This window comes from Melozone crissalis, unplaced genomic scaffold, assembly GCF_028551555.1.
Source record: "Melozone crissalis strain CALT ecotype California unplaced genomic scaffold, PUWL_Pcris_2 ptg000019l_1, whole genome shotgun sequence".
Classification (NCBI taxonomy): domain Eukaryota; kingdom Metazoa; phylum Chordata; class Aves; order Passeriformes; family Passerellidae; genus Melozone; species Melozone crissalis.
Window position 1 is genome coordinate 21,404,826 of NW_026535797.1, and position 13,847 is coordinate 21,418,672.

Sequence of the window (13,847 nt, forward strand, 5' to 3'; positions counted from 1 at the left end):
GTTGGAATAATGAATGAATAATATGTAAAGTTTATCAAAACTGAAAGAAGTCCTGATGTGAAATGAAGCTTCCTAAGAAAATTCTGTTCTGTCGCTGTTCTGCTCTGCTGTTGTCGCATGTCACGCATGAATGAAAATGCTGCATTCTCTGGGGAGCGGTAAAGCTTCTGTGTGGGTTGTTTATTTCCTTAATCCCTCCTTCTTCGTGATTTTCAGTGTCAGATATAAAATGGAAAGCCTGTAAATATAGTGATTATCATACTGATTATCACCTGCACCAGGGAACGCCCCGGCTGGCCGCTGTAACCCAAGCAGTCTCCACATGTTACATCCACTTAGACTTTAACCTGACTACTTTATTAGAGACGTGAAGCTCAGTATGAGGTGCCCTAGGGCTGCACAGATGGGTTCTGCTTGTTTCCTGTTCTCACTGTTATTGTGAATAGATACTAAAAGGTTCTCGTCGCTTTTATCTGGTTAATTTACTTTGAACTGTCCCTGGCAATCAGAGCCTGCCTCACATTTCTCAGCATTTCACAAGCACTAAACTCTACAGTCCAAATGTGTGTTTTGAGCTTTATTAATTTTATTTTTTTTTACTGGAAAGGCCTTAATTCTTAAAGGGATCTTGTTCTGAGTGAGGCTGGTTGTAGGGGACTGTAGGCACAATCTTTATTGAAATAAGCTGCTCAGGAGTCATTCTGAGGTTCAGTTGATAGGAGACAAGAAAATTAAGATTGCTGTTGTTCTTTGGCATGCTCAGGCACTCTTAGATTAGAGGTCAACTGCAAGAAAATCTCTGATTTTATGCTGGCTGCCATTATTCATGTAGCTGGGCAGCAGACCAGGCTAAAAGATGACGCTCTTGCAGGAGAATCTGAAGATGAGATACTTTTTAACAAATGTGCAATCATTTATCCTTTCTTGTGGAAGGGCCAGGTCTTCCAAAACACATGTGCTATGCATGGGTGCCCTAGTACAGAAAATTAAGATGAATTCTCTCAAAGTCTCCCACACAAGAAAGCACCACTTCACTGGAACAGTTTTTATTTCATGTACCGGTGTCCAATTTCCTGGCCAGACAATAGTTTAACACAGATGTTAATGTCCTGCTGTATTGGGATTTTAAAGAAATCCCTTAGGACAGATCAGTGTAACTTCTGATTTCAATTGCATGACCAAAAACCTGAGGTTAAAGAAATTATTTGGGTAGAAAACATAATTTTTAGTCAATTTTCTTATTCTCTTCCCCTTATCGCTCCCTTATTTCTCCTATTTTATTTTTTCTTCTGTATCACAGTCCCATTTGAGGCTTTCTTGATTGTGTTGCAGTTCATTGTAAGTGCATCACTACAGAGCGGAAGCTTGCAAGGCTCCTTTTTTCATATGAGCATAGGCTTTGTTAATCACATGCTGGTTTAGGAAAACACTGCATGATATCTTTGAACCCTACACTCCTTCTTGACAGCCAGGCTAGCAAATGTCATTGACTGTGTGATGTACAAGAAGGGATTCAATTGTAAGTAAATTGTCAAAGTGGCTAACCTTGCCCGCACCCAATTGTCAGGACCATGATTCAGTTTTTCTGTCAACATCAGCTAAGGGTAACCCGGTCAGCCTTATGTTTCTGCAGTGAAGCAGCCTGAGGAGTTGTGCTTTTCAGCTTATCACATTTTATTAACCTCAACTTACTGTTGTTATAATCAATTGTACCCACTTCAAATTCTTTTATTGCCCCCAAATTGACGGATCATGTAGGTCCACAACTGTGTGTCTTCTGAAGCACTAAAACCTCTCGTAGGCACACTGGATTGGTTTGGTACAGTATCCATTTCTGTTTACTTAGATCAACTCATCATTTTGGCTCTAGATTATTCCTCTATTAATATTACTTGGCAAAGATAATCTGGAAGAATGCAAGTTAAAACATAAAGACTTCAAGAGTATTCTGCAGTATTTCCAATGTTAAGATAGAAAGTAAGTAAGGGAAAAACATTGCTATTGTCTTCCATTCCCTTGCTTTTATTTCAAAACAGATTTTTAGTTGCACCAATTAATATAAATAAGACATGAGGACATACTGATACCATGATGTTTCCTCTGTTCTTTCAGGAAAAGAACATAGTTAAATTGCTTAAAGCAGTGATTAAGACATCAGAATATTTTTAAATGCTCATCTGATTCTACCACAAGGGTTTGAACACATTTAGTGATCCTGATTTTTTAATGCACTGTAGATGACAAATGATTTTTTTAAATGGCTTGATAACATGTATCCCATGAAGTGTCATTCATAAATGGAGATAGTACAATTTCAACTAAAAATATGTGTGGGATTATGAGGGATTTTTCCTAGTTCAAGTCCTATCTGCAGAAGTAACTTTCCTTACTTGGAAAAAATCATATTGTACCTTCTTTATTTGAACTTGTGAAATGTGTTGACATTGTACTGTTGTCGGGCTTGAGGGAAGAGGGAGAAGCTTTTGGTGCGGCTATCAGAATTGCACAACTGTATATGGCTATATTGAGATAATCGTGTAAAAGGAAAACTGGCTGAATGAGTTTCAAAATGTGTTATTTCTTCATTATCTAGCACTTTATAATTAACTGTTCTTTTTTTATTATTTCAGGAAGCTGCCACTTTTGCTAGAGAGCAAGGCTTTGAGGTGAGTTAACCCACAATTGCACACTAAACAGATCCTAAAGGTTTTTTTCTTGCTGATAATGAAGTTCTTTTGGACAATGATTGATGTGCTATTATACTCTCCAAGCCTCGCAGCGGTTGCCATGGAAACTTGGCAGTCGTCATGGTTTCTTTGTTCTGCCAGCTCAGTGTTATGACGCACTCTGCTAGGTCTGCACCCAACATCGCCTACAGATGTTATTTATTGAATTTTGAAAAGCCTCTTGGGAAGCCGAGAGGTTGGGCACGGTTTCAAGCTGCCTCTGCAGATATGGGACCTGTCAGTTTGTTCAGTTAAAAAGCTACCTCATTAGCTGCATTACACTCCAGAAGGATTCACTGCTAAAGCAGTGGTGAAGCAACGCTAAATAGTGAAATATAACACCGCTTAAATAACTTAAACCCTGCCATATGCGGATTATCATTATGCAAATGAATTTTAGAAAGGTTGTATATAAAATTGTTAGGTACTGATTAATGTAAACTATGCTTTTTACAAACAGCTGCTTTTTAGAAAAGGTAGTGGGGAAATTGTTTCAAAACATATTTGAGTCGGTGTTTTCCATCTGAGCTCTAAAAATGTCTGATCTCTACTTTCTTGAAGTAAATACTGTTGATTTTACAGTGATTTTCAGAGCTTTTGATTTCAAGAGCTCAAGATATTTATTTGACTACTACCTCCCATTGGCTACATTCAGATATCTTAATCTGAAGAACCATCAGCTATTGGTCTCTAACCAATTGAAACAGGCAGTTTTTAAATACTGTAATTAATGTGACAAGGCTTGTGCTAATTTTGCAGATAGTAAGTGATCTTACTGAAATCTAAATTGCAGAACCGAACACACGTAAATGCTTTTACATGTTGCTTTTTCACTGGAATAAGACCCACCTTAATTGATTTGTTTGCAGTGTAAAAGAATAGAAAGGAGTTTGACTGCTCAACACCCATTTTGCATAAATAATAGAAGCCGCGCAATTCAAACCACATCGCTTCCCGAGTGTGCCACTTCTGGGTGTGATTGGTTGCATAAAGAAAAAGAGGGAAAGACTGACAGCTTTTGTTCTACAACTTAGATTTCTTTAGAGCCATACACCAGCAGGTACATCAATGCCATCACTGTTTTAGCTATTAAAACTGTGGGCTGTCCCATTTCATTTTATGTTTCCCAAATTCACGTGGCTGCTTTGTAGAAATCAAGACTGTTTATCACTGTCAGTTTTCATTTGTATAATCTGTATTGTTAGGCATAAAAATACACTTTGAGTTTATGCTAATGAATGAATTTCACAGATGCCTCCAAAATATGAAGCATAAGATATTATTGGTACCCTCTGGTAGCTAGACAATAAAAAGAAAGGAAGTAGTGTATTAAGTCTACCCATTCTATATTTTTATTGCCCCCTTGAGCTAAAGACTTTGAATGTGCCTGGTTTAAATTCAGCTCTAGTGACAAACTGCTTTTGCTGGTGTCTGCTAACTACCATCATATTAACCTTTCCATTAGTGCATGCTTAGAGATTTTAGCACAGTTCCTCCTGAACATCCTAAATCTGCCACATTTGATTACAGCATATCAGTAAAGTGCACAGTGATTATGATCTTATCTATTATTACTCCCTTGCTTGGCAACAATTCACATGTCAAGTTTGCTGACAGAGATGAGTAAAACTTGATAGTGTCCACAGTTTTGTTTTCCTTTTGTGCTGTGGAGACCAAAAGAAAAAAAAATCACACTGATAATAAAGCATCTTATGAAAAACTTGAAGAGCTTCAATTAGCCTTACAATTAAAACCAAGAAAAATTCCCAGCAACTCTCAAAAGCTTGATTTTTATATTGAGAATGGAAAACTGGTAAAGCATGGCAAATTAAAGGAAAGGACTTGATTGACCAGGGCAAAAATCAAGAGGATGTTTTTCATAGAAGTGATTAAAAGTTGCTGGTGGCTGCATTTCACTTGCCACCTGGAAAGACTTTTATTTTTTAATCAGAAATCTTTTAGCATAGAAAATCAGTTGGTGACCAACTTCTTTTGTTTAGTTATTTGTTTGTTTATGGTTTTTTGTTCTGCTTCACAGTAATTCCAACAGTTTTGTATACTGAGTTCATCTTTTACACATGAAATGAGTTCAATGTATCTGAAACAGTTTTTGAAAAAAAAAAGAATTTACAATTAAGAGAACTTCAGCAAAATAGACACCTTTTCTGAAGAAATGAAATCTTGCTATAGGTGAGAGACAACACCTCCATGACACAAATCTGTTTATTTCTTTGTTAGGGAAATTCCAGTCAAAGGAATTTTAATCTCTATGCAGCACCATTCCCACAGTTAGTTTTCCATTGTACTTTGCTAAAATACAAAGTATTTTTATAAAATCAGTCACGATATTTGAAGACCATTATTTCCCTCATTTTATCCCCTGACCAACACTTATCTGTAATAATCAAAAATAGAACGTTATTTCTGATGTTGTCTCTTCCTGAACATCACTGTGGGATTGGGGTTTTTTTTTTTTGTGAATTTCATGTTCTATGTCATTTTTAAACTATATAGAGATATAGACAGTGTATATCTATACAAACTTTATATTTTGATGGCATTTCCATTAATTTTCAAATAACAAAGGCTTATGAGGTTTTGCTTTTACAAAAAAGTAACTTCCTGCTCCTTCTACCTAGAAGTTAGGAAAACAAAATACTACTTTAAACATAAAGTTTAGGGTTCAGTTCTGTCTGTGTACCCAAGAAGCAAACTGAAATGAAGGAGACGGTAAATATCTAAGGGGTTAGTAGCAGCTGCCATGCAAAATAACTTTTCTTGTTAGAGGTCTCCTCTAAGTCCATATTCATTGGGGAACCATATTGGAGGGAGTTTTGTTACCCTGGACCAGCTTTAGGTCTTTAAGTTAATGAGGTACACTGCACAAGTGCCCTGTTTTGGAAGGATTTATGTCTGTTTAGGTCAGGGCTATGGCAGTCCCAGCTATTGGGGATCTGTTCAGAGGCAGGACTCAGAAGACAAGGTTTGGTAGTGGTTCTGGCTGCATGCAGTTTGGCACTTGCCCTTGTCTGATCCTGGGACACCTGGCACGCTTCCTTCACCTGTCTCTATGCCACTGACCTGCTGCCATGAGTGCCACTGTGAGATTCTTCAGGTGCAGCACCAACAGGCAAATCATGCTTCAGTGAGATTTGTACATCAGCTTTGTTAAATCAGGTTCAAATATGTAAGTGGGGATGTGGGAGTATCCTGTGTATTTGGGGAGTGTGTGGAGGCTTTAAGCCACAAACCAGTTCACTCTTATCATTCAGCTATGTCCAGAGTCCAGAAAGACTCAGTAAACGGGCAGGTAAAAATCACTGCAAAACAAATATTACACATTTTGGCTATTTATTCTGAACAGAAATCAGAGATGGTAGCATTTGATGATGTTTGCCTGACAACAAACCGAGAGGCATTAGTACCTCTGCAGTCTTCAGCTGTAAATAGTCACATATTGTAAAATGTCACAATTTTACCTTCAAAAAAAAACCTGTGCAAGAGTTAAAGCCTCCTCAACACTCACATTGAAGCTCTATTTTATTCTCTTCCTTTGAAAAAAATTAATATGGGAAGCAATTTCGGCGAAAAATGGTCAAGTTACTTTTCACAGAAGACACTATTCAGCTATTTCCAAAATCTGCAAAATCAGAAGGGTCCAAATCTCTCTGTCTTGAAATTTCTGCTTTTTGAAAAAAGTTACCTTTTTGACCTAAATATTTTCCTTCTGCTGTTACATGCTTATTATATATTTAATTTTTCCTGAAAACATATGTGCTTTTTACTTTTTTTCCCGGTCTACATTATTTCATCCTTACCATCACTCTTCACAATCTCTTTCCTCAGGATCCTCTTTTCTTCATCTAAGTTAATCTTTATTCTTCCTTAGGCTGAAGAAATCATCTCTTGATTATGCAATTTTCACATACTATAACTTCATAATCTTCTTTTTAAAATTCATTGTACCCATAAATACATTGTACAAATATTTTCAAGTACTTTGATTTCTGTGCCTGCTTTACTCCACTGAAAATGTGCCTAATAAAGTCACTAGTAGCCACTTCCTACTTAGCAAAAACTAAACTCCTCTCCTCTGTTTCCTTTGATCTTCATGATGCTTTGTTGTGTATAAGTATGTGGATCTCTTAATTCCCAAGGCCTGAAGTAGCTCAGAATTGAGGTTAACCTTCTGTGGCAAGGCTTTGGCAAGCTTGTGTATTACCAGGCTGAGAGCTGCGTTCTCCATCCATCCCATATTCAACAGCTTGTGCCACCAGCTGATACCTGCTGCTCATAAACCTCTTAAAAAAACATTTCAAAACAGAAGAGCAGTAATTTCAATTTTTTTCTCTGGCATCTTTAAGAGACTCCTTGCCTTCTGAGAATTAGTGGGAAGATGGCCCCTGTTACTGCCCTCAGTTCTTCTGTTCTCTGGTAGCAGGCATTGCCTTCTAAAAGCTTTATTAGCCATCTGAGCAGGAGGAGGAAGAAATAACATAAGTGAGAGTATCATATGTGGAAATGAAAAGTAGGAGAGAATTTTAAAAAGAGGAGAAGAGACCAATAAATAAAAGGAAACTATTTTCATGTTTGCCACATGTATATAAATCAATGGGTTCACTGACTACCCAAAGTTAGGGAAGAAACTAGAGGGAGGCTGAAAGTGTTGCAGAAAATGTAGGTATTTTCACATAAAGGGGTACTGGTAAATATATTAACCCAGGCATATTCTCTGTCTGTAATAGTAATCGTGTCAGGTAAGTTTGGTATTATAACAAACAGTACACAAAGCAATGCAGAAAGTGTTATTGTGTTTTCATATATTCAAGGCTAGGCCATTTCTATATTTCACTACAGTTCCTTGTACAAAGAAGAAACTGGGGGAAAAATACAGCTTTATTTAACCCAGATGTTAACAAAGTGGTGCACAGTAAATAGCACAGTGATTAGTTACAGTCATACGTACTCCTTTCCTAATGTTATAAAAATAAAAGAAAAAACTATATATATATCAATTATGGCAAGAAATAGATTACACCAAAGTTAATTTGTAGAACTTACTGACTTGAGTTAGAAATCTGAGAGCAAAAGTTTCCCATATAACATTATAAAAGGGTTTGATGTTAATACCAGTAACAGAAATACGTATTACAGATGAGCTTGGAAACCAAGTCAATTAGAAATTGAAACCCTTTTGTTTCGATCGTAGGGCAATGGTGAGAATAGAAATTATAATATTCTAGTGACAAGTGGTATTGTTAGAGTTTACTGCAGTAATTTAAACATTCCAAACTTGCTGATGTGTAAGACACTGGATGAATGAGAGCTTTGGTTCAGTCTGCCATGTTATCTACTCCTACCTACATGCAGAATGAACTACAATATCCTTTTAAAGCGAAGATTTCTGAAGCTTTTGCAGGTGAGCCTTCCTGCAGAAAATTGGTTATGTTCTGTGCCCCACTGAAATTCCTTTTGCCCTTTGCTTCCCTGCATCTCAATTATGCAACCAGCTAGTGGGAGCTGGGCTGCACACCCTCTCAGGGGTACAGTTTGCTTGATGGGATCAGTTATTGTAGGGAAGTTAGAGAAAGTATTTGTAAGTGTGCTGAAGTCAGAGGTGTGACCGTAGTATAAAACCTGGCTAAATTGGGTGAAAACCAGGCTCGGAGTTTATCCAAAGTACTCTCTTAACCAATTTTATTTTTAGTTTTATGATAGGTATGGTTAGAATCCAGTCAGCAGCAGAGAAACCCACTAATTGCTCATTAAGAAATGTTCTGTAATTCCTTTGTTAGCTTTGCAGTGTTGTGGTGGTTGGAATAGCTGAACTATCATTATCAAGATTAAAAACAATAGTCTCATAGTACTACATAAGCCCTTAGGAGAATGCCCTCTTTCCTTTTAAAAATCTTCCTCTACTGACAGTAAAGTCTATTTTATACCTTGCTGTAAGAAAATAAATCTTTGATCTGCTAATAAAGTTCCCACCACTCCAGTATGCTGTGACAAGAATTTTCTTTCTCTCTCTTAATAGACTGAAGACATTAAAGAAATAGCCCGGAAGACACAAGCCCTGCCGAAGGTGAACACTAAAAGGCAGCGAATTGTGGTCTTCACCCAAGGCAAAGAGGACACTGTATTGGCTACAGGTATGTTTTCCAAATCTCCATTGTCACTCACAGTACATATTCCAGCTAATCAAGTTGAGGTTTTACAATTTTCAAATGGTAGTCAGAGCATTTGCCTTTTGATGTTACTCTGTGTTTCTCATCTTTTATCTTTTTAATTGTTTCAGGAGTCTGAATTTAAGAAGCTATTATTTCACAAGAATGCCTGAGAATTTAGTTCTGAACATTTTTATAACATAGATTTAAAATATTGATGCAGTTGGTTTTACTTAGATTTTTATGACTTGAGATTTTATCTGTGTAGCCATCTTTGCTGCAAACAAGAATACACTGTGCCTGCTGAGAACAGCTGTGCAACAGTGTAGTATATTTAAACATTTGCAAAGAGGAGGAAGTGAAATCCAGTACTAAGTGAATTTCCAGGCTTTTTTTGCTTTGAGCAGAACGTCTCACTTTAGATTTTCTCAGTCGTCTGCTCTTCAATTCTCAAAAGAGTACGTGGGAAAAAGGTGTTCTAGCAGGATTCAAGCAGTTTCTGCTGTCTGAATTGATGATGTACGACGCACAGATTTAAGCATTATAAACATGACTGCCTACCTTTTGACAGTCTCTTTAATTCTGTCCACCTATGCTTCTAGACTAAATAAAGCTATTAAAAACATGTGCTGTGGTGAGCCATTTTAGTAGCTCATTCCTTCACAAGGTGAGTTATTAGGCTGGGCTGAATTCCTCCTTTGGAAATCAAGTGAAGTAGAGGAAGCTTTGCACCTGGGGGACTGGTGCTTACTCATACAATATTTGCCTCAAAATCAGAATTGGCTTCAGACTGTGGCTTCAGGGCTAGGCACTAAGCAGGTATGTCACTGCTATAAAGATCATTCCTAGCAGCAGTTTGAATTATTTCTTCAACAGTTTGCTCCTTCCCCTATTTTGTTAGCTACAAAGTGTTTTAAAGGGAATAGATAGCAGTCACTGAGAGTTGGGTATGTGTATTGCACTGATGATGATGGAAGTGTTCCTTCCAGAAAGTTACTGCCTGTTGTGAATGGCACTCCACTTGAGTATTGTACACTTGATTGAAAAATAGCAGCATAAAAATGTTTTTATACATGAGCTAGTAATAATGTAGTAAACCTAAATCTTATGTGTAACCCTCCTATGCTCTTATTTAATTTTCACTGAGTACTTTTTTTATTCTTCAAACTGGAGTTGTTAACAAATCCATTAATCCCTTCTTTGATATTTTTACAACCGGGAGCTTATTTGAGGACTGACACTTGCTAATCTTAGCTGTTTGTTCGCTATGAAATGAACTTAAATTAGAGAATGCACTTTATATGCATGATAAATGTGAGATGGATAGAGACTGTATGCAATGGTGTCAGCTACAAAAGCAAACATGATAAATGTTAAGGCAGTTTTGAGCCGTGGGATAAGCTATTCAGTGCACAAGCATAGCTGAATCTCTTTGCTATGTTGTTATTCATGGCAGCCAAATAAATGTCAATAATAAAAGAGAATTAAAGATTTTCATTTCCCAGAGGCAGTCCTCTAATACAGCTTGATCTTTCATTTCATTTGTAATTCGTTCTTGTGTCAGGATGCAATCATTTGCCAGGCTCTGTGTGTCATGTTAAGTCATTTAATAATGATTAAGAACATAAAAATGTTTGGCCTGTGGGGCAATTCTCGAAAGAGATACCAATTTGTTATTGTTTTCCCCCTTTTCCTTTGGTGTGGACCATCTTTTTCCCACCTCCTCACATTAAAATAATAATGGAAGAAGGAAATCTGTGCCTTAGTTTAGCATATGATGATGCCATAGAATGGCATAGAGTGCTGCTTACACACTTATTTCAGAGCTAACTAGGTCTACACTTACAACCTGCTGTGGAATGTATAAAAGTTTCTAAATTATCTTTAAAAGAATTACTACATTTAGGAGTTACCAGCATAAAATTGTTATCTTTTTTCTAATGCATGGGGATATGTTTTTTGAAAAAGCAGACTGTGTATACTTGTTTATCTTGCCTTTCTAAGGGAACAGTAAAGTCTCAAAGAGCTTGTGCCTAGATTAAAATAGTATTTGCAGAGTCAGCTATGGATTTGGGTATGCTTGTTCATACCTTCTGCTGTATATTTTGTCCAGGTTAACAATAATAAGAACAACATGTTTGTTATGTTGAACATGTTTATGCAGAGACCTCGACAGATTGCAGAGAGACCTTGACAAATTAGAGAAATGGGCAATCACCAACTGTATGAAGTTTAACGAGGGCAAGTGCTGGATTCTGCACCCTGCCCACAGGGATGGGGCAGCCCTGGCTGTGTGTACAGACTGGGGAAGGAGAGGCTGGAGAGGAGCACTGTGGAAAGGGACCTGAAGGTCCACCAGTGGCAAGGTGGATCTGAGTCAGCAGTGCCCTGGCAACCAGGAGGGCCAACCGTGTCTGGCTTGGATCAGGCTGTGCTCTGTGCAGTCACAGCCAGATGGCCACCCCCAGCCTCCTTCCCTTCCCCTGCCCCATGCATGGCAAAATGAGACAGGCAGCCAGAGGCTGTGGGGACATCTGTAACAGAGCTCTGTTTGCTCTGTCAAAGGCCCTGCTAAGGATGTTCCAAGCCAAGGCAACCATGGGGTTAGGTTGTGAGAGGAGGATGCACCTCTTTGAAGAGTTCTGTGTAGGTCAAATGAGGATAATGTTATGGAAATTATGAGGGGATATACTTGGATACAGTTCTGGCTGGAAGGATAGGAAATAAGATGGATAAAAGGGGTTGTTGCAGATTGCTGGGCCATTTGTGAAGGGGCACAGAATGATACATGCTGAAAATTTGACCTGGGCTTTCTAGGGCACAGTAGAGGTGTGTGTGACATGAAGAAGTGCAGATACAGCTGGTCATTACATGTGGAGATGACTGTGGCAACAGTTCTTAATTTCTGAGAATGGAAGTATCAACAGGTATTTTAGGAGTGGAGCATAGGGCAGAAGGGCACGGCTTATTGCCAAAAGAAAAGATTGACCAAACGGATTGGAAAATATAGTTCTTGCATGTGAGAGAGGGAGCTTAGACTGAGAGAGCTGAAAAACACCTTCCTCCAAAAATCTGGCCTAGCCATACTGCAAAGATTTTGTCATCTTATGAATTGCTGCAATTTATACAACATTGTTTTAATGTCAACTAAAAATACTGGTGGCTTACCTCAAACAGACCACAAGCTGTAGGAAGTCAGGTATGGATTGACAGACAGCTTAGAGGTCCATGCAGCTGGCGCAGATCAATGAAACAGTAAGAACAAAAACTACATCAGCAGTCTCTATCTAAGACATTCCCATTTGTCAATCCACTTTCTTTGGCTGTCAGAATTATTTGTGTTTTCAGAGGAAAAATTTCTCTGTCTTTATCCTGGAGTGCATTGGGTCTTTCTGCTGTCTGTTCATATCTGCTCCATCACAGTACTCCAGCCCCAAGGCCCCTTTTCTCTCCCCTTCCTTCCTGTTCTCTGTCATTGCAAGGAAGAGGCAAGCTCAAATTCAATCTGAGTGTGATCAGTGTGTTTTAGAGGAAGGAAAGGAGTGTTTAGGATTGGCATACAGGAGCTGTGACAGATGAAGTGTTGACTTAATTAACTGTCACCTTCTAATAAGACTCCACAGAGCACAAAGAAATTATTGTGGTCTGAGGTTTTCCTCTCCATGTCATAGAATTGTAGAATGGTTTGGGTTGGAAGGAACCTTTAAAGGTCACCTAGTCCTACCCCCCACAATGGGAAAGGGCATCTTCAACTGGAACAAGTTGTTCAAAGCCCTGTCCAGCCTGACCTTGAATGCTTCCAGGGCTGGGAATATCTACAACACCTCTGGGCAGCCAGAGGTGCATTTTTTGGTGATGTTGAATTTTATCTTTTTGACTGAAAAACTTGGAGGGTGCTGGACATTCTCAGTGACTTTAAGAATGAGCACAGACAAAAAGATTGTAATTCTCTCTATCACTGATCCCCAACATGGCTGAATTTTGATAAAACTCTTTTGGAAAAACCAGCCTGTGAGAGACACCTGTGACGAAAGCTTTCAGCACAGAGGATTATACTTAGGGAAAGGAGCAGCATTGGGTTAATTTCTTGTGCAGATGCTCCTCAGCTGTCCTGGGAATTACTTGGCTATCAAGACTCTGATCCCACTACCACAGCCTTGTTCCATGATATCCCTCTTAGCAGGCCTGAGATTCCAGATTTGACTGAGTTTTGAGGTTTGACTAAGCCTACAGGATACATTTCAAGACTTTCTTCTATAGCCACAAGAAATATACATAAGCAGGGGAAGTTATTGAACATATGCAGTCTCCTGATTTCAGCAGCTGGAGCTTTTAAGAAATGCACTAAAAATCACAAGCTCTGGTAGGAACATAGATGTCCTATCTATATGTGTGCTCTAATGTTTGTCAGAGTTGCTTATAACAGTTTTAAACAAATTGCTTTTAGTCAGATACATTTTATGACGGGTCTTGGCTCAGAAGGAAATCTTCAGAAAGTCTGAGCAAAATCAGTTCAGCAATGGAAAATGCTTTTGTATTGAAATATTTGCATAATTCAAGACCAGCTGAAGCTACAAACTTTAAACTTTGCTTGTTTTATAGCTTTAATAGAGGAAAGAAAAACAATCCAAATTTAAAGAAAATCAATTCAGCATTTTTCAAGTTATGAATGATGAAATCTGGCATGTTCAGGGGTGAACATAGAATTTTCCATTCTTTTTTCCCCTCTGATGTTTGCAGGACCACCTCTATTTAAGGGCATGTTTGTAATAACCTCTATTGCTAGACTATGGCAGTGAAAAATAGATTTTTCTAAGGATTCAAGCATTAAAGCCAGGTTGGGCTTACTAGCCACTTAAATCTTCATTTTTTGGGACATATTACTTGAGATATTTCAGGAAATCTATTAGCAGTCTGGGCAAATGTGGTAAAAAGAGAGAAGTTCATCTTAAAACTT

At 38.1% G+C, this 13,847-nt stretch overlaps 1 protein-coding gene across 2 annotated transcripts in view; it reads left to right on the forward strand.

Annotated features, from left to right (window-relative positions):
* The window catches only part of ADK (adenosine kinase), a 265,868-nt gene that overhangs the window by 216,778 nt on the left and 35,243 nt on the right, over positions 1-13,847 (forward strand). For both annotated transcript variants that reach the window (XM_054277423.1, XM_054277424.1), the window contains exons 8-9: positions 2,631-2,666; positions 8,761-8,875. In XM_054277423.1, the coding sequence (XP_054133398.1) occupies positions 2,631-2,666; positions 8,761-8,875 (151 nt within the window). The remainder of the gene's footprint in view (positions 1-2,630; positions 2,667-8,760; positions 8,876-13,847) is intronic.